Consider the following 24018-nt stretch of genomic DNA (forward strand, 5'->3'; position numbering starts at 1 on the left):
TGTTGGAAGCTAATGCCATCCTTAATGCCAGAGCGTCTCCCATTATAGAGCATGCTTCTAGCAAATTTAAAATTTTCATTTTCTAGCTCATGCTCGACAATTTTAGCATTTAATTTAGCTATGTGATCATTTTGTTGTTTAATCATAACAAGGTGATCATCAATAGCTTCAACATTATATCTTTACATCTAGTACAAATACTAACATGTTCAACAATAGATATAGAGGGTTTGCAAACATTCAATTCTTCTATCTTAGCATTTAAACTAGCATTCTCATTTCTAAGACAGGAAATTGAATCTTTGCAAATGTTAAGCTCTTTATATAAATTTTCACATTTATCTACTTCTAGAGCATAAGCATTTTTCAATTTAACAATTTTTTTGTTTTCCTTAACGAGCAAGTCATCTTGGCATTCCAAGAGATCATCCTTCTCGTTAATGGTTTCTATTAATTCATTTAATTTTTTCTTTTGGTCCATGGTAAGGTTGGCAAAGAGAGAAATTAAATCTTCTTCATTATCACTAGAGCTACCCTCATCATCGGATGTAGTATATTTAGGGTTATCTCTAGAATGTACTTGTGGCCGACGTTGGGGAAGAGAAGTCCCTTGTTGACGGCGATGTTGGTGGCATCCTTGTCGGAGGAGGAGTCGGTGGAGCTCTCGTCGGAGTCCCATTCCTGCCCCATGTGCGCCTCGCCGTCCTTCTTCTTGTAGTACTTCTTCTTCTCCATCTTCTTTTCCCCCTTCTTGTCTTCGTCCCTGTCACTTTCACTAGAATATAGGCATTTAGCTATGAAGTGACCGGACTTACCACACCTTTAGCACACCCTTTTGGAGGGGGGCTTGTAGTCCATCCCCCTCCTTTGCTTGAGGATTTGATGAAAGCACTTGATGATTAGAGCCATCTCCACATTGTCAAGCTTGGAGGCGTCAATTGGAAGTCTACTTGATATAGACTCTTCCTTCTTCTCTTCAGTTGCTTTGAATGCAACGGGTTGCACCTCGGGTGTGGAGGTGGCGCCTTGCTCCAAGTTGACAATATGTTTGGAGTCTTTGATCATTAGCTCAAAGCTCAAAAACTTGCCAATTACCTCATCGGGAGACATCTGTTTATATCTAGGATCCCCACGAATTAATTGAAATTAAGTAGGATTACAAAAAACGAGGAATCTTAGAATAACCTTGACCATTTCATGGTCATCCCACTTGGTGCTCCCGAGGTTGCGCACTTGGTTGACCATTGTCTTGAGCCGGTTGTGCATCACTTGCGGCTCTTCTCTTTTGTTGAGGACGAATCGACCGAGTTCTCCCTCGATCATCTCCCGCTTGTGATCTTGGTCACCTCGTTCCCTTCGTGCGCCATTTTGAGGACGTCCCAAATCTCTTTAGCATTCTTTAACCCTCACACCTTATTATACTCCTCTCGACACAAGGAAGCGAGGAGTATAGAAGTTGCTTGGGAGTTGAAATGACTAATTTGGGTGGCCTCGTCCGAGTCGTAGTCCTCGTCGCCCATCTGTGGTGCATGCGCTCCAAACTCAACAATATCCCAAATACTTTCGTGGAGTAAGGTTAGATGGTGCCTCATTTTATCACTCCACATGCAATAATCTTCACCATCAAAATATGGTGGTTTGCCTAGGGGTACCGAAAGTAATGGAGCACGTTTAGGAATGCGAGGATAGTGTAGAGGTATCTTACTATACTTCTTACGCTCGTGGCACTTTGAAGTTGTCGACTCGGCGCAGGATGTGGAAGGTGATGAAGAGTCGGTCTCGTAGTAGACCACCTTCTTCATTTCCTTTTTCTTTTTGTCACCCTTCCTTAGTGACTTGATGGAGGAAGAGGATTCCTCCTTGTATTTGTCACTAGACTCCCTTGATAGAGTCCTCCCTGAGCCTATGGGCTTGTCATCGGTTACGATCTCCCTCTTGGCGTGATCTCCAGACATCACTTCGAGTTTGTTAGACTCTTAATGAAGCACTGACTCCGATACCAATTGAAAGTCACATAGAGGGGGGTGAATAGGCGAAACCTAAAGTTTTTAAACACACACTAAGGCCAGGGTTAGCGTTAGAATTAAATCGGAGTTCAAAAGATAGTTCTCCTTGCTTTGAGTTGCTTAATCAATGCGGATAACGTTTGGGAGCAAACTCAACTCAATGCGAGCAAGGGAACTTTTAGAGAGAGGAATGGGAAAAACAAATCAAATGGAAATAGACACAAGTGGACACGGTGATTTGTTTTACCAAGGTTCGGTTCCAAAAAAAACTAGTCCCCGTTTAGGAGGCCACAAAGGCCGGGTCTATTTCAACCCTTTCCCTCTCTCAAACGGTCACTTAGACCGGATGAGCCTTCTCCTTAATCACTTGGGTCACTAAGATCCTGCAAGGACCACCACACACTTAGGTGTCTCTTGCTAGCTTTATAAAGCACTTAGAGAATAAGAATGGGGAAGGAGAAAGGCAATCCAAGCAACAAGAGCAACAAAAGAACACAAATGATCCTCTCACAAGTCTCTAAGCAATAGAGTTGATTTTGGAACTTGGAGTGGATTGAATGCTTTGGATGTGTCTTTGAAGTGGTTGTCTTTGCTCTTGCAATGAATGTGATGTTCAGAATACTTGGATGTCATTGAAGGAGGTGGTTAGGGGTATTTATAGCCTCCAACCACTTTCTAGTCGTTGGCTGTTTTTGCTGGCGATGGGCACACCGGACAGGCACTGTTCATTGTCCGATGCGCGCCACGTCAGCACGCCCGTTGGGGTTTGGAGCGAGTCGACCGTTGGAGCCGTTGCACCGGACAGTTCAGTGCCATACCGGACATGTCCGGTGACCTCTGACTTCTGTCGCGCACTGTTCATCACTGTTCCCTTTTGCAGTCGACCGTTGACGCGCAGTGACCGTTGCTCCGCTGGCTCATCAGACAGTCCGGTGAATTATAGCGGAGCGCACCTAGAGAATTCCCGAGAATGGCCTGTTCGCTTGCTCGCGGGCCTGGGGCACCGGACATTGTCCGGTGCGCCATTTTCCAGCACTGTCTCAAGTCTTGCTCCAAATAAATTTGAGTCCCCAACTGAACTTCTTTCTTGGTTTGTGTTGAACCTTATGTACCTGAGATAAATGACATCTTGACAAACTAGGTAGTCCACGTGGTTTGTGATAGACGTCAACCACCAAAATCGATTATAGCAAATGATTAGGTTCATTTCCCTTTCAGTTACAGTCAGGGGGTGACACCAGCATCTAGAGAAACAACTTACACATTTATAACAATTCAAACGCTGATATATCATTATTAATGATCTATTTGGCACAACTTATAAGTTTCTTATTGCCAACACAAACTTCTAGACTGTCTTTTTTTTTCTAATCCGACTTAAATGCTAGGCAGAACTCCGACCACTTCCCTTTTAAAAAAATAATTTTTATCAAATGACACAATTTTCTTAGCTTATTTTGGCCGCACTTATTCCCATTATTTTAATTTTTACTTCCTCCGTCTTAAAATATAATTTGTTTTAGACTAAATATGCGTTCATTAATTAATTAGTTTGTATGTTTTTTATATTCGTTATCATTTATAAAAATGTGGATGAAAGAAAAATAGTTAGAAAGAATTATACTTTAGGACAGAGTGAGTACTAAAATACAAAAGCTGAATTGATCGACTTATCTTGATCATGTTTCTAAAGTATTTGTGTAGCTTCTCTTAGGGCTAGTTTGGGAACACTAATTTCCCATGGGATTTTCATTTTCCCAAGGGAAAATGAACTAATTTCCCTTGGGAAAATGAAAATCCCATGGGAAATTAGTGTTTCCAAACTAGCCCTTAGAAGCGTTGTATTTCCCCTGAGAAGTTGTACCAAATGTGTTTTACTTTAATTGAAACAAAATACTACTTTCTCCGTCCTTTTTTATTTATCACGGTTTAGTTTAAAAATGAAGACACAAATATTCAAGAATAGAGGTTGCAGTATATTTTAGTTTGCACCTTTCCATCTAGAAGAGTATTTGATGTTTAATTATCTCTGTGCAGGGCTGAATCTAGAGCCGAGTCTACTGGATTTCGCTCTTTTTTCTTTTAAACTTAATCATTTTGAAGTAGAGAAAAAAATTATATGAGGTTGCCCAGGACATGGATCCGCCCATGTCTCCGTTGACGATTTTTACGTATAGTTTGGGAACAGAGAAATTGGTGAGGATTAAGGATATATTTGGGAACAAGGAGACTACAGAGGCTAAATTTTTTTGCTATTAGCCCGTGTAATCCCTTGTCTCCCAAATAAGACTTGTTCGGTTAGGGTGGTTTGAGGGGATTAAATCTTTTTCTATTTAATTTTGAATAAGAAAAGTTTTAATTTCCTCTAATCTCCATGCAACCGAACAAGCACTAAGGGTTGATTTAGTGATACGAGATTTGTAGGAGATTTAAGGGAAGGAAACCCCTTGTTATCCAATTTGATTAGCAAGGGATTTCCTCTCTCATGGATCTTCTCCAAACCCCGTGTTACCAAACTAGGTCTAAGGGCTTGTTCGATTGCGTCTGATTTTAAATCTATCGCTAGTCAAAATTAAATAGAAGATGATTTAATCCACTCAATTCACTTCGATCCAGGGTTTGTTCGGTTGCGTTTGTATCGAATGGGATTGGAGAGGATGAAATCCCTCCATAGTTAAAGTTGAATAGAAGGGATTTAATCTCCTTCAATGTCCTTCGATGCTGACGCAACCGAACAAGGTCTAGGGCCACGTTCGTTTGCATGGGGAATGAAGGGAATTGAGGGAGATTTAATCTCTTCCTATTTAAACTAAATCCAGTTCACTCTAACCGAACAAACTCTAAGACCTTATTTGGTTATGCCTGGATCAAAGATGATTGATAGGGATTAAATCTCCTTTTCAATTTTGACTAGGGAGGAATTTAATCCCCTACAATCCTCTTAGATCGAAGTGATTGAAGGTAATTAAATCCTTCCTTAGTCAAAATAAAATAAAAGGGGATTTAATTCCCTTAATACCATTGTTTTCAAGTCGTCCGACTAATCGCGATTAGTCGCCCGCGATTAGTCGGGCTGGTCGGTTTAGGGTGCTCGATTAGCATATCCGACCCGATCAGAGCACCTAATCGCCTTGGTCGTCCGACTAGTCAACGACTAGGGCGATTAGTCGCTCGATCAGCCGAGTTTGCGCGACTAGGGTTTAGGATCCTGAAATTTTGATTCCGTGGGCTTTTTTGGCGGGCGGCCTGACTGCAAGGAGATGGAACGCCAGCGCCGTCTCTATAAACCCTTACATCTCCTAATTTCCTGGCATCTCAATCTCTTTCCTTTTCTTCTCTTCTCTATTTTCCTAGCGGCTCCTTCTAGACTTCTTGTTCTAGACTTCACCGGTGATCATCAGCGTGCGGTTCCAGAATCTAGACTTCACTGGCCCCAGTTCACAGACACGCGCAGCCCTAGATCATCAACGCACGGTTCTAGACTTCGCTGGCATGAGTTCATTTTCTGAAGGTATTCTTTTCTATAGTTCTGTTCTTCATCCTTGTATGTGTTCTGTCATTCTGGACTTCTGGAGTTTTTGTTCTTGTACTCCATCCTATTCCTGTAGACTTGTACCTGGGACTGGTAGTATTAGTAACTAGTAAGTGTTTCTTTGTTGTTTCAGTTGGATACTTGGATTGGATGAACAAATATCTTCTCTCAATTTCTTAAATCAGTATTCAGTATTGCTGAATTCATGTCATGTTTACTCTATCCTTCATATATAGTTATATAATTATATATTATAGTATAATAGTATATACATAGGTCCTGGATGAACAGGACGACTAGTAAACGACCAGGTCGACCATAGGTCGATTAGTCGACCTAGTCGACGACTAATCGAGATTAGTCGCCTGGTCGTTCCCCTAGTTCGACTAGACGGTCGAGCGACCAGAAAACATAGCTTAATACTTTTCGATTCAAACGCAACCGAACAAGCCCCCTAAGAGCTTGTTTGTTTATCCATAAGGGGATTAAATCCTCTCCTAGTCAGGAATTTAACCCTCTTCTGGATTAGCGTAATCGAACAAGCTTTAAGAGTTAAAATCTGCTTTTTTCTATTTAATTTTGAATAGAAAGGGGATTTGCTTCCAAACTAGCCACACTCTTCGTGGCAATATGTCAGAACTTGAGTAATTCCAAACCTGTACGATGTAGGGACAGTATACAAAAAGGTGGAACATGAGCAGTACTGCATGCACACAACTGCGCTTGTAAACAATAGAAAGAAGACCGAAATAAAGTATTGCACTGTCTCCAAGATCTGCATATATGAAACAATATTTCTGGCCTACATTTCTCAAGTGCACTGTCCTAATGATATACTACATCTCCATCTGTTCCAAATTATAAGTCATTATAACTTTCTACATCCAAAGCAACAAACTAAGGAGCTAGCCGAAATATGGCTGACGTTGAGACAGTACTGTGATCAATTGCCATGTGTCGTGGACGATATTCTTGAATGACACTTGACAATCGAGATGAGACATCAAATACTTGCATTGCAAGCATGAAACCCAACATTTGCCTATGTACAACTGCAGCAACGGGCCCCAAAAAAAAGCCGACACCTGGCTAGCTATTCTCGATGCTGAAGTTCACAGCTTGACAGAAAGGGAGCTCGAAGATGGGAGGTAGCCACTGTCCTTGCTGCTGTGGGGCAAGACCGAACGATCGCTTGAAAGCGTTTCAGACCAATTTGTTTGGCTGTTATTTACTGAGTACTGGGACCAATTTGTTTGGCTGTTATCTATTGATTGCCGGGATTGAGCGATGTTGAGTCGTAGATCTTCACTTAGATCATCGTCAGCAGGTACAATCTCGACGGGGATCTCACCACAAAGCATCTTCACCACTGAAGACATTCTTGGCCGCTGGGTTGGTTGTATGCTTGTACAGAGGAGAGCTACATCCAGCAGCCTCAGTGCCTGTTCTTGGGAGTAGTCAGAACCGAGACGCCGGTCCACCATTTCCAGCAGCTTCCCTTGCTGCTTCAATCTTTCAGCCTATGGTTTACAAACAAATTTAGTAAGGCGATCACTTGAACACTACACAATCAGTGCAACTATCAACAAAAGCAACGCATCTTCAACAGTAGCTTTATGGAAGACAACTATAGATAACTTTGACAATTAAGATGAATTAAACTTTATTGTGTTAATTTTCAATATAGTACAATGCATGACAAAAAAGGAAGGAAAGAAAGGATATCAAAATGTAATACCCAATCAAGAAGATGCAGATATTCTTCATTTGACATGCTATTCGTATTGCTCATTCCACTAACAACCTCAAGAGCCACCACTCCATAACTATAGATGTCCGCTTTACGTGTTAAGCAACCTCTTGTGGCATATTCAGGGGCCATATAACCACTAAAATAACAACCATCACAAAATAGGATCAAACACAGGAAGCATTAACTTCACATGCTAAGTACATGAACTTTCTTTACGCAGAATAAATTGTTGTACAGTTGTACTAGCAACTCTTTTAGAAGGTTAAGCAACTTGACTGTAATAGAGAAATGAAGAATCAGCAGCAACCCGAGAAATAGCTTACACAGTTCCAGCGATCCGAGTGCTCACACGTCCACAGTCATCATTCAGTTTAGCCAAGCCAAAATCTGATATTTTAGGTCGCATCTTTCCATCAAGAAGAATATTTGATGGCTTAATATCTCTGTGGACGATTTTTAGTGCAGACTCTTCATGCAGATAGACCAGGCCTTTTGCAGTTCCAAGGCAGATATTGTACCTTGTTGGCCAATCCAATTTTAACTGATGTTCTGTGCGGCCTAGGAAATATCTTATTATTAGAACAGAACATATTTACTAGCTTTGAGTGCTGTATTAATTAAGGCAAATTAATTCCAGAGCAAGAAGTACAACTTGAGAAATTTACAAAGGCTTACCAAAAAGCGCACGGCCAAGACTATTATTTTCCAAGAATTCATATATAAGAAGAAGCTGATCCCCATCAATACAGCAACCAAATAGCCTCACAAGATTCGGATGCCTTAGAGCAGATATTATTCCTATCTCATTTAAAAACTCGCGATTTCCTTGGCTCGACTTTGAAGATAGCTTTTTAACTGCAACTATAGTACCATTTGCTAGTGTGCCCTGAAGACAAAGTATATTAACAATATGTGGAATAATTACATAAATGCTAACCAATGAGAGATAACAAAAAGAAACTAAAATTCTTGTTTTGCAGCTAGGTTTGATTCCCCTTAACGATTACTTCCTCTATCTGTTTATGGGAACCTTGTTCCCTTGAGTGTGCCATGATGAGTTGTTTAGCCTCAACAGTTACAAATTCTCCATCCTTTTGTTTTTTAATGGCCGTCCTTTCGTTCTTGAAAACAAAAAGGATACCAAATGATGGTTTTCTAATGTCAGAAAACTACCGGCAATATAGATCACCAGGGAAAATATTATTCCTTCCAAGTTCTATATTTCTATATTGTAATGCTGGTATTTGGCAACTGAAAAAATTATGGCTAATCATCAGTTTGTGTGAAAATATATTAACTAATGAGGAGATGAAGTAAACTGTTTTCTCCATGCAACCAGAAGAGAGAGCATATTGAAGTTCATAGTTTTTACCTTGTAAACAGGTCCAAAGCCACCCTCACCTATTTTATTTGCAGGATCAAAATGTTTTGTTGCAGATTCGATCTCTTTCAAACTAAAGAAATACTGTGCCCGTGTTTGAAGCTCTGAAGTAGCAGTTTTCCTTCCTTGGTAAAAGAACTGTCTACCTATGATGACACATACGGTAAAATATGAACACTTGGTGACAAAAATACAGCAGTGACGAAAGTACCTGATTGAAAGACGACATTATTTTTCCAAGCTAAGACTTGTGGTTAGAACTTATCCATTCAACATTGCACACAGATGCTACCGTTGAAATCTAAAAATACATTTTTTGTAAATATGTCACCCCCACAAAATCAAAATGAATTTGGTCATGGTTTAGGTTTATAAGCCTAACAAGACTAATCTTAAGCTAGGTAAAATAGCACTTAAAGTATATGTTAGAATGGTTGAAAAATCTAACCCTGATTAGGTTGGAGAGTTGTATATATATGAGAGGACAGTATATGGGCTGGGCCAAAACCCATTACATCAGCCAACACAATATAATCTAACAATCCCGCAATCAAAACTCTAGCTAGAGCAAATGTTGAGACTAGAGCGAAACTCTGAGAATAGCAAGGAGGGAAGACCCTTAGTGAAGATGTCGGCAAACTAGAGCTCGTCGGGACGTATGGGCACGGACGTCCCCAACAGCAACACACTAAGACGAAGTAACGGTCGATCTCAACATGCGGATCCGCGCCGCCCTGGTCCAACCCTGCCCTGCAGCTCGCCCCTCACCGCGGCCCTACACTGGCCGCCGCCCCCCTATGACGTCAGCCTGCGCACTCCCTCTCCTTTCCTGACCACCGCCGCCCCCTGGCCATTGTTCCCCTCTCCGGCCAGATCTGGGTCTGCGGACAGCGGCGCCCCCAGTGCTTCCGTTCTGTCGGTGTGCCCTCCCCTGTGCCGACTTCCTCCCCACGGTCGTAGGCGCCACCACATTTGTTGCTCCGACGAATAGGCTATTGTTTGCCCTCACCTGAGCCACCAAACAGTGCCTCCTACCTTCTTCGCGCTTCTCTCGTCGTCGACATCAACCCTCCTTGCTAGGCCCGCGCGTAGGCCCCTGCCCGATTGGACCCGCCCCGTCGCCCTCCCCCTTTGTCGTCGTCTTCATTGGATCCATCGCTGTCGCGGCCTTCCCGGCCGGATCCACCGCTGTCGTGACCTTGCCGGCTAGATCTGTCGTCTCCTTGGTCGGATCGTCGTGTTCCTGGCTGGATCTGCCGCTGACGTGGCCTTCTCGGCCGGATCCGTCGCTACCCCTTCTTTTATGTTGTGGGCGCGACCACTCTGACTGCCGCAGACGCGCGCGCTGCCGCTGGCCTCCCTGGCGGGGCTCCTCGACGACCGGACGAGAGAAGAAGCAAGAAGGTCCTGGGCCTGCTGGTGTTCTTTTTGTTGTGTTGCCCCGCCGACCGTTGACGCTCGAACTGATAACTCATGAAATAAGTCATGTGGTCTTCGTGTGGAGGACATCTCTGTTTTGTGGTGTGGAGGACAGTCCGGCACGGCATCTCTGTTGTTTGTAGTGTGGACGCAGTCCGCGTAGCATCTCTGCTGTAGGACAGCAGTAGCATCAATCTTTTGACTGTTGTAGGACAGCAGCAGCCTGCACTTTAGCATCTAGAGGACAACACATGTGTGCTGCAGTAGCATCTAGAGGACAACACCTTTTGTGCTGCAGTGTGTAGTGCAACCCCTAGAGCTATAAATATGTGTCCCCAACCCTTCTAAGGGTATGACATTTGAGTAGTGTGTGAGAAATAAAATGAAAATTGCTCCAACTCGTAGTGTCATCCTCTTGATAAGAGTAAGAGTCCCATTGCTTACACGAATGTCGACCCCCCCCAAGAATGAAGCACACACCACCCCAACTTTGCCTACCTCGGCTTTCAGGGGCTATCATATACACGGAGTACACACCGGTCTCTACTCCAGCCACAACGTTCGCACCCTCACCACGCTGCGACTGCGGGGAGATTTCAGCTCATCGGCTCCTACATTCGGCTCTGCTTTAATCTCATTGTGTGTGGTGCCCTCGTTGCGACTGCGGGGGATGTTAGATAGCATGTGTTCTCTGTGTTTGTGGGCCGACATTACTGTTAGGCTGCCGGCCCATTAGGGATAGGGTTCTGTTCTAAGTCTATATATTGTAACCCTGAAAGAGAAATGTGCCCTTGGGCCATTTCTTGTTTGTTTTGGTGATTAAATGCTCAACACATTATCTTGGACTAACATCTTGATGTTTGAGCATAAGCATAGGCATTTGAAAGGCAAATTGAGAAACATGGGAAAAGTACATATTTGTGTATATTGCAAATCCTATTGTATGGGAGAAACAAAGGTATGATTCGAGCACTTAGTAAATTGTTTGAGTTACTAACTATGTTTATCGAAGTGCTAGGAAACTTCGCAAGCTGAACCATTCTCGGAGAAATGGTGTTTGGCTAAGTGTAGTCAAACTTGTGCCAGTCTGGGAGCACCGGACTGTCCGGTGCCCAGGCTAGTCAGCCGGCGAACAGGCTGCTCTTGGGAATCCGCCGGGACGCCGCGGCTATAATTTACCGGACTATTCGGTGTGCACCGGACTGTCTGGTGTGACAGACGCGCGTCTGGCCAACGATCATCAACGCAATCTGCGAAGGACATGTCAGCTTGGCCAACGGTCACCAAGTCGCACCGGACTGTCCGATGCGCCACCGTGTTGTCCGGTGTGCCAAGTGATCAACGGTCGGCTCGGCTAAATAAGGAAGGAGATCATCTATTGTGCAGTGTCCGGTGTGCACCGGACAGTCCGGTGCACCCCGCGGACAAAAGGCAATCAAAGCCTTCCAAATGAAATTCCAACGGCTCCTATGTGCCTTGGGGCTATAAAAGGACCCCCTAGGCGCCATGGAGCTATACACAAGCACACTTTGAGCAATCTACAACTCCTAGACTCCGCGACCACGCTGTTGATTCATTAAATAGAGATTTGAGCGTGTTCTTGAGTTGTGACTCCGCTGTTTTGATTCTTGCGCTCTCTTGTTGACTTGTGTGCGTGTTGTTGTTGTGATTAAGTTCTTGTGTGTGTTTTCACTCCCTCCTTACTCCGGCTTTGATTAAGATCATTTGTGTAAGGCGTGAGAGACTCCAACTTGTGGAGATTCCTCACAAACGGGATTTGATATCAAGAAGACAACCGTGATACTCAAATTTGATCTTTGGATCACTTGAGAGGAGTTGAGTGCAACCCTTCACCGAAGGAGGTCACATAACATGGAGTAGTCATTGGTCGAACCACGGGATAAAATCACCGTGTCTCTTGTCCATTTACTTTATTGCGATTGTTGTCTTCTTGAGTTCTCATATTCACTTGTATTATTGCTCCTAAGTTTGATACACATCTCAAAGGAGCAATCAAGTGAAGAGTTCTCCTCTCTCCATCTCTACTCATAACAACTTGGTTTTAGTTTTCACTAACACTCATTATAAACCAAGTTTGTGTTGTTTAGAGTTGATTTTTGCAGGATCACCTATTCACCCTCCTCTAGGTGCTCTCAAACCCTCCTCTATGCAATACAATCAATCTAACACATTCTTACAATATCATAGTTCTAGTTGAAGTTGCCCATTTTTTTTAAAAAAGAACCATGCAGACACAACAATAATAATGAATAGTATGAAGCATGTTGAACCTTATATATAGTGCAAACGACGGAAAATGTTAATAATAAGATGGACTCACCATTTCCTTTTATATTCTTCTTTCGGAAGACTTTGAAATATAAAGATATTAGAACTATAACAGCCAAGCATGTCGCAACTATTACTATGGCAACCGCCACTCCAGTAGAGAGTCCATGGTGGTTCCTGCCCACTGTACCAGAACCATGTTAGCAAATTCCCTAGCATATGAAACATATGATTATTTCATTTTGTTTCAAAAACCGAGCATAGAATTTGCCAATATGGAGTGAATGAACTACTCACTCTTTGTCACTGATATGGCTGAGATCAGTGGACCATACACGCCACGGTAAGGTATCGCTGTGGTGCCTTTGCCTCCCCAGTAGAAGTGGATTTCTAGTGTATTTTCGCTAATGTTGGTTGCAAAAAATTTTATGGTCGCACGATGGACACCGCCAGACTCATCTTTGATGTCAAAATCCTCCAAAACTTTGACCCCCTGAAAAGCTATTACAAAGTTAAGGTAACAATACATTACAAATCAAAGGAATCTTATATCTATGTCTCACAAACTTGTCAAGTAGGATCAAACAGATTCACTCAAAGGTTATGAAGTCAGTAGGGATATAAACAACTTGAATGCGAAAGGGCCTCTAGCGTAATGGTTAAGGCTTCTGAGTAGCACCTCCAGGTTTAGGGTTCGATCCCCCTCGGGGGCGAATTTCTGGCTTGGTTAAAAAATCCCCTCGCTTGCCCTACCCGCTCCTGGGTTACGTCCTGCGCGCCACCCTCCGGCTGGGCCATTGCAGAGTGGGTGGTGACGGCCCGCTAGTGATAGGGGGTCAGGGTTCGGGGATTATCTCGGCAGGGACCATGTTTCGGTCTCTTCTTAATATAATACCGAGAGGGCGGTCTTTCCCTCCCGGCCGAGTTTTTTTATAAATAGCTTGAACAGTAGTTGTTACAGCAATAAGTGAAACCAACAAAATTAAGCTACTCAAACAAAATAGAAACTTTGACATGTGTCATTTGTAATCTCTTATCCATCTTCTGTCGTCCAAAACTTTGGTACAGTGATTCATTTACCAGTACGATTATAATACAACAACTCTTTCAGGTTACAATCGCCTGTCCTTGACAAATTGCTTATCTTTACACAACTTAAGTGACCAAAGACAAGTGTGAGAAACTAGAGAAGTGGTAGTACTATGAAAACTAAGATGCCAGACTGAATGCACAAGGTTAGGAACAACAATTGGGAGACACACATTACCTGGATGAAGACATCGAAAACACGTTTGCCATTGCTGGAATAAGTACGATCTTCTGTGAACACAATTTCTGCAAAGTGAAGTTTTACCGTATATTCACCATTCTCCATGCAAAGGCCATAGTATTTCAGTGACAGAGGTGAGAGGCGAGCTTCAGTGTAAAGCTCTGGGTAAGCCAGATTTAGCTTTGATGTGTTTCTAGCAATGTAGTCAGCATTCTCATTGCCAACAAAATCACCAGTGCTACTATATGCCCATTTCTTATCATCAGATACAGAATACATTGATGTTCCTATTTGAGACGAGTCATCCTCATAAGTATTCCCATCGACCACAACACTCTTTCCGCCACAGTTTATGAATAAGGAGGAATCTGAATATATTTGAATGAAAGATTCAGTAATATTATATATTTAAACTCAGTTATCAAATTACAGACTGCTGTATGTAAGTAATCTTACGGCGTGGTCTGGTTGTGCAAGGAAGATTCTTTCTTAAACATGGTTGCAATCTTGCAAAAATCAAATAATCATAGAGAATTTAGAATTATTTTCTTTCATGGAATCTTGATAATAGTAAACGTTGTTTGGACTTTTTTTATGTATGATCTTACGAATTGTTATTTGAAGATGAAAAGCTTGACACCATATTTCTGAAATTACAAAATGCAAATCATGAGCACCAAAAAAATCGAACTTAACTGTGAGGATCTTTAAAATTTACATACACGTTTGCTTGCTGACATTCAGATGGAGGGTTGCCCGTGAAGTCATTATACGATATATCCCTGCACAGCATTGATCATTGTCATGGAACAAGCAATCAACATGACAAAAGAAGATTTTGAGTGCTTATCATGCTTTAAGTTATAAAGTGACTTAGTTGGAGAACACACACATGTTTACTTTATTGCTCGCCTTGTTTTTCAACATCCAAGCAGGCAAATCTCCAGTCAGCATATTGTCAGTCAGGTACCTAATATTTTGTACAAATTAAAATTAGGTTCCATTAATGCAGGATAGAAAGTTATTTGCGTACAACATCAATAAAAAAAGAGAAGTTAAAAATAATAATATCGCAGAGCGAATTTCTCACAAATATTGTAGTGCTATCATTGCTCCAAAATTTTCTGGAACTTTATCAGTCAACTTGTTGAAGCTTAAATCCCTGAAATTAGTACAATTCACGGAAACTATCTAACCAGGGGGTTTTGTGAAAATGCTCATCAAAGGGTTACTGCTGATAAAGTTACATTCGCAGAAAATAAAATGTGTACACAATAATAGACAGCGCATGGCCTCTGGTCTTGTGACCAACATAAGTAAGTGTTCTGTTACACCGATTCACTGCCATGAGCAGGACATGGTTGCTATCCAAGAGGTCTTTTTTTTTCGAAAGATGCTATCCAAGAGGTCTTGCCTTGCAACGTGGTTGAATTCCCATGCAAATATTTAGATTTGCCGCTATCTGTCCGGAAAATTTCCAAGAGAGATTTAATCCCTTTAATGGATAAGGTGGCTGATCGTCTCCCAGGATGGAATGCAGCATTAATACATCTGGCGGGCAGAACCATCTTGGTTAAAGCAATCCCCTTATATCATTTCATTGCTTTGCATTGTCCTAGGTGGGTTATCAAAGCGATTGATAAGATTAGAAGGGGTTTTTTTGTGGAAAGGTCGTCGAAACGTCACTGCTTGGTTGGTTGGGAGCAGGTATGTAGGCCGCTTGATCTTGGAGGTCTTGGTATACATAATTTGGAAATTTTGGGTTGGGCTTTAAACATGAGATGGTTTTGGTTAAAGAAAACTAGTTTTGATGGTCCATGGAGGAATGTGCAGGTGCAGCCCACCCCAAGGCTGCCTCCGTGGTCTCGGTAGTTGGGGACGGCTCTAATACGCTGTTTTGGTCGGACAATTGTGTTGAAGGCTACTCCTAGCCAACTCTTGCCCCTGCTCTAGTGTAGTGGCAGCTGTCCCCAAACGCATTGCTAGGACAAGAACAGTTCAAGAGGCCCTCCAAAATCCACTTTGGGTTAGAGATATTCAAGGGCATCTCTTTGATCAAGTCTTAAGGGATTACCTTTGGCTTTGGGACTTCCTGGAGGGTTTTCATTTATCGCCACAGATACCAGATCATCACTTTTGGTCCTTAATATCATCTGGAGTATACTCTTCCAAATCGGCTTACCAGGCTTTCTTCATGGGCTCTGTTCAGTTTGAACCAGCAGATCGTATTTGGCGCAGTTGGGTGCCGCCAAGGTGTAAATTTTCTAGTCATTATTGGTGGGGGGAGATGGAGCGAAGAGTTCAAAAGGACAAAAGGAAGGGCTTCAATTCTCTAGTTATTTTGGTGGCTTGGTGGATTTGGAAGCATTGTAATGCCTGCAGCTTCGCCTGCCCTTCTTTAAAATATAAGGAAGACGCCGGCCTTTGGTGTGGGGCGGGGCCTGCCACTTTGGGTTCCCTATGGCCAGTTTGGTCATGAGTTTGGTTGATCTCATGTAATAGGCATTTTTTTGCCCCTGGGGCGTTCTGTACTCCTTTTTCCTGGGATTCTTTTTCCCTACTTCTTAATATTAATGATGTGATGCGCGTTCGAAAAAAAAGCATACTCATGCCATCCCCCACATGCACCCCATATCTTTTTATTTTTGTTATACCCATATTGATGATTGGACGTTGCAAAGCATAGTACTTACAATACTTTCAGGTACTGCATTTGACCAAGGTAAGAAGGAATTTCACCATATATGGAGCAATTTCTTAAGACCCTGTGAACATAAAGGATATTCAGTACGCTAGTGGAAAGGTGGCCTGGTAATAAAAATGACAACAGAAACTCACACTTCCGTAAGGTGTAGTGCATTTTGTAAGGGAGGAAATTTCATTCTTGGTCCACTCAAATCAGTCACCCTCCTGATGATGCATTACCTTTGCTCAATCACACCCTTCTTTAAGTACCAAACTCCCAATACAAGATAAAAACACAAGTGCTAAAAAGATAAGGCAGCAAGTGACTCATACAGTTCTGTCAAGTTCTTCAACAAGGAAATTTCTGGAGGAATAGGCCCACTCATCAAGGTACCCTGCATATCGCTGGAAAATGAGGAGACAAGATTAATATGGAAATGATAGAAGATGAATAAAACCTTTCTGATTCACTTCAACTGAAGAATATAAAACGTTTTTTTAATCAGAAAGAAACTAACATTCTGTTGACGCTCTGCCAGTTCTTTATGAAACTAGGTATTTTCCCTGAGATACTGTTTCCATCAACACGACTAAAATTGTTCAAATAACAAGTTAGAACTTTTCGGGAAGCAAAAACATTAAACGACAAATATAAATGGGACATACAAATCTGTCATGTTTGTCAGCCTAGAAAAGGTTGAGGGCAACTCTCCTGTGATGTTATTCGCAGAAATGAAACTGTAAGAGAGAAATGATTCAAGATTCCTTGAAAAATAATTAGTGCCAAATAAATAATAATAAATTGCATTTGAAGATGTACTCATGGAATTTGGAAACAATAGAATTAACCAGCGTGTAAAAGGAAAGAGAATCAAAGAGCATTCCTTACATTTTTTAATGCTAAATGACCTATAAACTATAGTTGTTGTGTTGTATAAAAGGCAAGCTGGTCTTAGAAACCACCACATGAGTGTGGAGGAGGTTGTAAAGGATTGTTTTCCTCTTTTTTTCTTTTTAATATAATGATACACATCTCTCATGTGTATTTGAGAGAAAAAAAACTATTTCTTTTCTCGAGAACACGCATGAGAGCTGAGCATATCATTACATTGAGAAGGTAAAAAGGAAACAAAGGGGAAGGATCCCCCCATACACACACAACAACCTCAGCAAGAAACTAAAAACCCTAGAGACAAGAGATAAAAATGACCCATCTAAGACAGTTAGAGCCTTAGAATCAAAATAGATCTGTGGCCTCTAGCAAATGCCTTAGTAAGCAACTCCAGAAGACCTTTTGCACCCGGTACACACCATAAAATGCCATTAATCAGTGATAGTCTGCAGCAAGATCGAGATGTTTGGGTTAGTGCCTACAGTCATTTTGGTGCTTCCAGATTTCCCAAGAGACAAGGATGATCAGACTGTTGATCCCTTTTGCCCATTTCAACAGGCTTTTGGCACACCCTTTACAGTTTGGCACTATCAGGTTGAGAACTTGTTTGAGGTTGTCTGAGGAGCACCAGACCAGAGCACTGTGGCCGTGAATGGGGCCGGTTGTGTGTAAGTGTGGGTTGTAATCCCCCTCCCCCCAGGGTGTATAATCTTTTCGGGGGGACCTTTTTTCTTCTTAATGAAATGACACGGTCCAGGCCGAGCTTCTGTAGGATTTTATATACCAAACCTGACAGGCAAAGACACCAGGGACTAACAAGTAACAAGTGTTGTACAATTTCATTTTCTTGGTCACAAAAGGGGCAAGCATATACAGAACTTTTACACATAAATGATGTGTTGATGCTACTAAAAATGCCAAGATTTGAAGTTGTTGCAGCTTTTCTCAAAAAGCTTTTTAGAAGAAAAAAAAGCTGCCAATTCAATTCTAGGAACCTTGGTGTTATGGTCGCTAGATCGGTAGCGGTGATGGCTGCCCCTGATGATGGGGGCGGTGTCGGTGATGAGGGCACGACAAACGTGGCAGCAGAAGTCGCCACTGCTGCGAGGGAACCAAAGCGCTGCTGGCGCATGATCTTAAACTGTGGCCATGTGACCTCACGCTCGTCGCGTTCCAGCCACCAGAACCACGTATGTGCGTGGCCGGTGAGGTGATACGATGCCAGCCAGGCCTTGTCGGACTCCAGAGTGCATTGGCTCCAGAAGAACTGCTCGCAGCTGTTGAACCACCCGAGAGGGTCACCGCTGCCGTCGTAGATGGGGAAGGAGGGGGGTGCTGCAGTCGTCAACATGGTAGCAGTAGCGAGGGTCGGCGCCAGGGGCTGGTACACCGGTCCCGGTATGGTTGCCCCTGGCGTCGTCAGCCATGCAACTGGTGATGAAGACGGCCCTGAGGGCGCAACGCAACTGGTAGGCATTGCCGCCCACGAAGATGTAGGTGCCGGAGCAGGCACCACGGCTAGGCCGCTGGTGCTGGCGTGCTGCTAGAGAGCGCCATGTTGATTGCATTGAGCTTCGCAAACAGATCGTTGAAGTACGCCTGGTCGGGAACCCAAGGACCCACGAGAGGTAGAGGTGCAGCCGTGGGCTGCTCGTACTGCGTGACGTTGGTGTAGGGGTTCCAGTAGTAGAGGTAGCCGGTGATGCCGTCGACGAGGCCGCGTCGCGGCTTGGGCAGCGACGGGTCTTCTGGCGCGTACAACGGGGCAGCGCGCCCGAACGAGCCACTGCCACTCGACATCGGGTCCGGTTGGGTCTAGGCAACCCGCAGTGGCGCCCACAGCGTAGTGCGGAGGTGGCGTCCCGGCGGCGCGGGGCGAAGGCGTCCCAACGTCGCGGAGGGTGACGCAACCTGCCGGTGTGGAGGTGGAGGCGGCGGTGGCGGACCTAGAGCGGCGAGGCCTTCGGCATGGAAATGGCCTGGTGGGGGCGTTGAGTGGGTCACCGGGCTGCGCGCGAAGGATCGTGCGTCGGCGCTGGTGGGTCGGCTGTACGCGCGTTGGTTGAGGTGTGATGGTGAGCGACGACGTATATGTGGCGAACACACGGCGGAGATGTGGTGGCGGTTGCGTTGTTGTGGGCGAACAACGCAGGAACAGACACGGTGAAAGGGTGATGGGAAAAAATTGGCTCTGAATACCAGGTGTTATGGTCGCTAGATCGGTGAGGGATTGGAGAGGGGTAACGATGGACAGGAACGTCGGTCGGGGGCCTCTGCCACGGCTGAGCAAGAGGAGGGTTTCTCCTTTCTAATTCTTGCCTTCCCTTCCATTGATTACATAAATAGGCCAGCTGGCCACCCTATCTAGTTAGAGATCCTTATCTCCTTAAAAATCTCCTAAAAACTCTCAACAACTACTAACTGATAACCTTCCTAGATAATTTCAACTAATCTTCTATATAATCCCAACTAATCTTCTAATCTTATCTCTAAATATCCTTATCTAATCCTCCTTGGAGGGCCCATAGCTGCTGCTGCCGCAGCCCCTCCTTGGGCCTCCTTAGGCCCTGACACTTGGCTTCAGTTATCACAGATAAGCAATAATGTATCAAGAAACCTTCCTCGACAAAGTTCTAGCAATGGATTTTACAAAAAAAGGTCTAACTACAAGACCATTAACAATTGGAAGCAAGGGCTTACAATCTCTGCAGACTGATGATGTTACCCAGCTCTGGTGGAATAGAACCTGCAAGCTGATTGCCTTCTAGCTGTCTGCGGAAATTAGTTATTAGGTTGTTGTAGTAGCTCTTTTCTTCTTTCAGTTTTACCACCAAGATGCAGCTACTTGCAAATTGTAATAGACGCACATATGCAACTCACATAGATTTCAACTTGGGCATGCGTCCAAGCTCCTTCGGCAGGGTTCCAAATATACGATTTCCCTGGAGAGACCTGTAGTCACACAAGAATGCTGAATAAAGCATACTTTTGACAAAACTATGGGAGCAGTGCAAGGCGTACAGATTAAAAACAGGTAGGTCAGCCCATGATGCTGGAATTGGTCCTTGGATGGAGTTGCGTGACAAGTCACTGCAAGAAATGCAAACTGTGGTTTCCTGATTTGACCGTAAAAATATGTATATAAAAAATTCAGGTAGCTTGGTTAACTTACAGATTTTGCAGATAAGTAAGATTGACAACTTCATCTGGTAGAACTCCACTAAGGTTCTGCCGCATAAGCTCCCTGTGATACGTACAAACAAAGGCATAATGCATCATTCAACTTGGAATGAAGGACAACAGAACCATGCTGAAAGAATCTAGACGAGAACCATTTTAGAGCAAAAAAAAAAAATGCAGAACAATGGTGCATGACTTACAAGCTGATAACATGGCACTCGGTGTGGTTGTTGAATGAACAATCACATGTCACATTACTGCTAAGCAAACCAGTGACATTGACCCAATTTCCTAATCCGCTGCATGGATCCACACTAAAATCCCAATCTGCTTTGTTAAGCTTGCAGGCTATACCTTTGAGTGCTTCAACTGGAAAGGCAAAGACACTTCAAGTTTCAGCCAAATGCGAAGCTAGTATGTACAAAATCTAAGCTTGTTTAAATTGATTAAATTGGTGCCAGAGTAAACATGAAGCATCCCACGCCAATAACATTGCAGAGCAGCCACGGCACCTGAATCTCAATTCTCATGCAACCAAATGAAGTCAGTAGCCATCAGTCCAACATTTCTGGGCAGCAGACTGTAGAAGCATTGCAAAAACCGTTGCCATGGCCAACCCAAGGCAGGCGCCCATGGTCATCACTCTGAGCATAATGCTTTGCCGAGTCCAACACAATAAGCAGCTGGCATTTGACTCAGACATTTCGTCAAACACTTGGCAGGCCCCCACCGGTTGGACCAGACAGAGAAGGTGGCCAGCCAACTGCCAACAGCTTTGCTGCTTTGGCATGTCCAGTCCCACGGCCCGCAAGTTGGGATCTTAAAGGCGAACACCGTAGTCAAACGTCAGAGCCTCGAATGTGATAGGGTTTGTTTGGCTCGCTCGGTAAGTGGGGAACTGGCCTAACCTTGATGAAAATGGATGAGCTTGGACATTACGAGTTCACACTTTACAGTGAATTAAGGCTGCTGCTGTCTTGCACTAGTAAACCCTAATAACGACGACAGTTTTAGCAACTAGTCTAATCACTAAACAGTCTAATTTTTTCGTTACCGAAATCATTTGGTGGCGCAGGTCCAAGTGTAAAGAAGTTGAGTTCTTCGTCCGCCCAAGAGAGAAAACAGATACGTGACGGAACAAGACCAAAGCGTGAAAACAGATCGCAGAACAAATCCGCCGTCTGCTGTGCTGTCCGACGTGAAGTGCAGAAGGCAAGATGGGATAAAAAAAAATGCAGAACGAATCTATGCAGCATATGTAAACTTGGTCCAGTTCGTTGTTAAATTTCTACTTTTGATCATCGTAATCAGCAATTTTGTGATGTATAGAACCCAAGTAGTGTACTGTGTACATATCCCTGCCGACACCATCATTACGGAACAGGCAAACAGCAGCTAGCCACGCTCACTATTATTTATTTATTTTAGAAACTGTGTATAGATGATGGTTCTTGGAAATTGCTAAAAACCATGCGTTGTCGCAAATAATATGATCTAATGCTTGTTCAGCTCAACTGAAGCAATTCCAGTGTTTCCCGTCATGTTTTTTTCCCTATGATTTACGCGCACCGGATGGGAAAAAAAACTGGAACAGTAGATCCGAGAACAAGTGTAGAGAACTCCAAGAACAGAAAGAGGTGGGGAAAGTCGAGGATGATACGTGGTGTGGTGGCTCACCTTCTTGGGCCGGCAGCATCGTCTGCGCCGAGGAGCATCGGCCGCCGCCATTGCTGCAGCCGAGGTCCAGGAGGAAGAGAAGAAGCAGGAGGAGGCGGACGCGGGCGTCGGCGCCCATTAGCTACACAGCCCGCTGCCCGGTGTCGCTGGGCAGGCGGGCACGGCGCTTTCTAGGCGAGCGAGGTCCACAGAAAGAGGGAGAGCGCGGACAAGTCTGCTGCGCGCGTTCTTCTCGGCCGAGGTTTCCTCGTGGGTTAGCTAGCTAGCTCATGGCTCATGGGTCATGGCATTGGCGGGCAGCCGCCTCTACGCGACTCGCCTCGCCCCTGGATTTGACCTCGTATTCTCTTTTTCTTTTTTGTGTCAAAATCAATCGTACTGCACAGACGTGGATGCGCACGTGAAGTTGTATGGTGAGCCCGGCTGACCGACTGACCACCACCAACCACGTCGATCATCTACAACAAATGTAAACGGTATCTACTCTACTCGGACGTGAGTTATATATATGCTAGCCCACTTACTCCATACATACATAGTGTATCTTGACTATATTTTTTTTATTCAATGACTTAAAATTGTATTAAGATGTCTCTTAACCGTCTCTTGCACTTAAGACCTATTTGGAAGCACCTAATTTATACGAAACCGGTTTATGAAAAATTAAAATGATTCCAAACATATCGGTTTATACTTGAGTTTATAGAAATTAGATTACTAGTTTCTTATTAGAAACTAAGGGTGTGTTTGGTTTGGTTCTTGCCCCTAAAAGCCAAAAGTCCATAACAGCTTTTTTCACAGGCACAGCCTAACCAAACAGATCCTAAAAAGCTGGTATCTCCTAACTAAAAAGATAAAAATTAGTTTGTTAAAAACTAGATTGCTTCTAAACAGGACGTTAGAAAACCTATTGTTGTACGCCCTACATGCATGCTCCAATTAACTTATTGGGTTGCTGGTGATGCCCCCAATTAACTCGCGCGACCTCCGAAAAGGGCACGTACGTACGCCACTACAACAACTTGGGTTGCTGGTGATGCCCCATGCAACGTGGTCGACATGTTTCACTCCGGCCGGGTCTCTTTGGCAAAAGGTGCGCTTCGACTTTACTACTACGTACTGTATCAGTACCGGCCGTAGCAAAAGCCGGTAAAACCCTTGGATCCTGGCTTCTTCACCCGTGTCGATCTCAAGCGGCCGACTTCATTGTGCATTTCTGCCCACGTGCGACGTAGAGCTGAGAACGGGCCGGGTACCAGTACCAGCAGCGGCGAAGCACGGAGAGCAATGCCAATAACTGAGTGATGGTGGTGCTGTTAATTTGGCACATTTCGGTGCATGCATACACATGCGCCTTATCTGTTTTTGTAGCATTGTTCACCAAACTAGTAAGTATACTACTACTAGTCTCTAGCTGCTGCTGCGTGATTGTGATTTTGGAAACATATATATGGACGTCCGTCCTTGCTTGTTTGGCCGCAGGAAATTCGTATAATTAATTAACTTTTAGCGGTTAAAATCAACAATAACATCTAGTATATCATCTATTTCCAACTTCACTCTACAAACATTGTCGTTTATAGTTCTGCGTCTTCCTATTTCACACTATGTATCCACTCATATTATCCAGCGTGAGGGATCTCACCAAGTACTGTAACTCTATAACTCTTACCTCTTCGGCACCATCCTCCGGACGGAAGGCAGAAAATAAAACATGAAATTCTCATATATATATATATATATATATATATATATATATATATATATATATATATAATAGGTCTGCGGCCGTGCATTGCTACGGGAGTTAAAAATTAGTATAAAACATATACTGTTGGGGTGTGCTTCGTAGCCGAAGATCCTAAAGAAAGAGAACACCTTCGGCAGACACTCTCAGGAGCAAGCGTCGAAGCTATTACTTAGAGAGCTTCGGC

General features: G+C 43.6%; 1 protein-coding gene across 10 annotated transcripts; it reads right to left on the bottom strand.

Moving 5' to 3' along the window:
- Positions 1-6271: 6271 nt before the first annotated feature.
- Positions 6272-22461, bottom strand: LOC103627039 (probable LRR receptor-like serine/threonine-protein kinase At1g53440). 10 transcript variants are annotated; one of them, XM_020538497.2, is made up of 24 exons: positions 22085-22419; positions 20608-20776; positions 20400-20471; positions 20249-20317; positions 20108-20179; positions 19928-19999; positions 17002-17073; positions 16854-16925; positions 16669-16740; positions 16489-16560; positions 16344-16415; positions 14741-14812; positions 14543-14620; positions 14373-14432; positions 14259-14297; positions 14107-14156; positions 13648-14018; positions 12678-12873; positions 12433-12564; positions 8664-8818; positions 7967-8177; positions 7615-7849; positions 7277-7427; positions 6272-7058 (listed from the first exon to the last, which is right to left on the bottom strand). In XM_020538497.2, the coding sequence occupies exons 1-24, from the start codon at positions 22200-22202 to the stop codon at positions 6651-6653; spliced, it is 3090 nt and encodes a 1029-aa protein (XP_020394086.1). In that variant the 5' UTR covers positions 22203-22419; the 3' UTR covers positions 6272-6650. The 10 variants fall into 10 exon arrangements, with proteins under 10 accessions (XP_020394086.1, XP_035815030.1, XP_035815031.1 ...); XM_035959137.1 differs by having other exon boundaries at positions 20249-20333; positions 22085-22394; XM_035959138.1 differs by lacking the exon at positions 22085-22419 and adding an exon at positions 20920-21547.
- Positions 22462-24018: the final 1557 nt, after the last annotated feature.

This window comes from Zea mays, chromosome 5 (genome assembly GCF_902167145.1).
Source record: "Zea mays cultivar B73 chromosome 5, Zm-B73-REFERENCE-NAM-5.0, whole genome shotgun sequence".
Lineage (NCBI taxonomy): Eukaryota > Viridiplantae > Streptophyta > Magnoliopsida > Poales > Poaceae > Zea > Zea mays.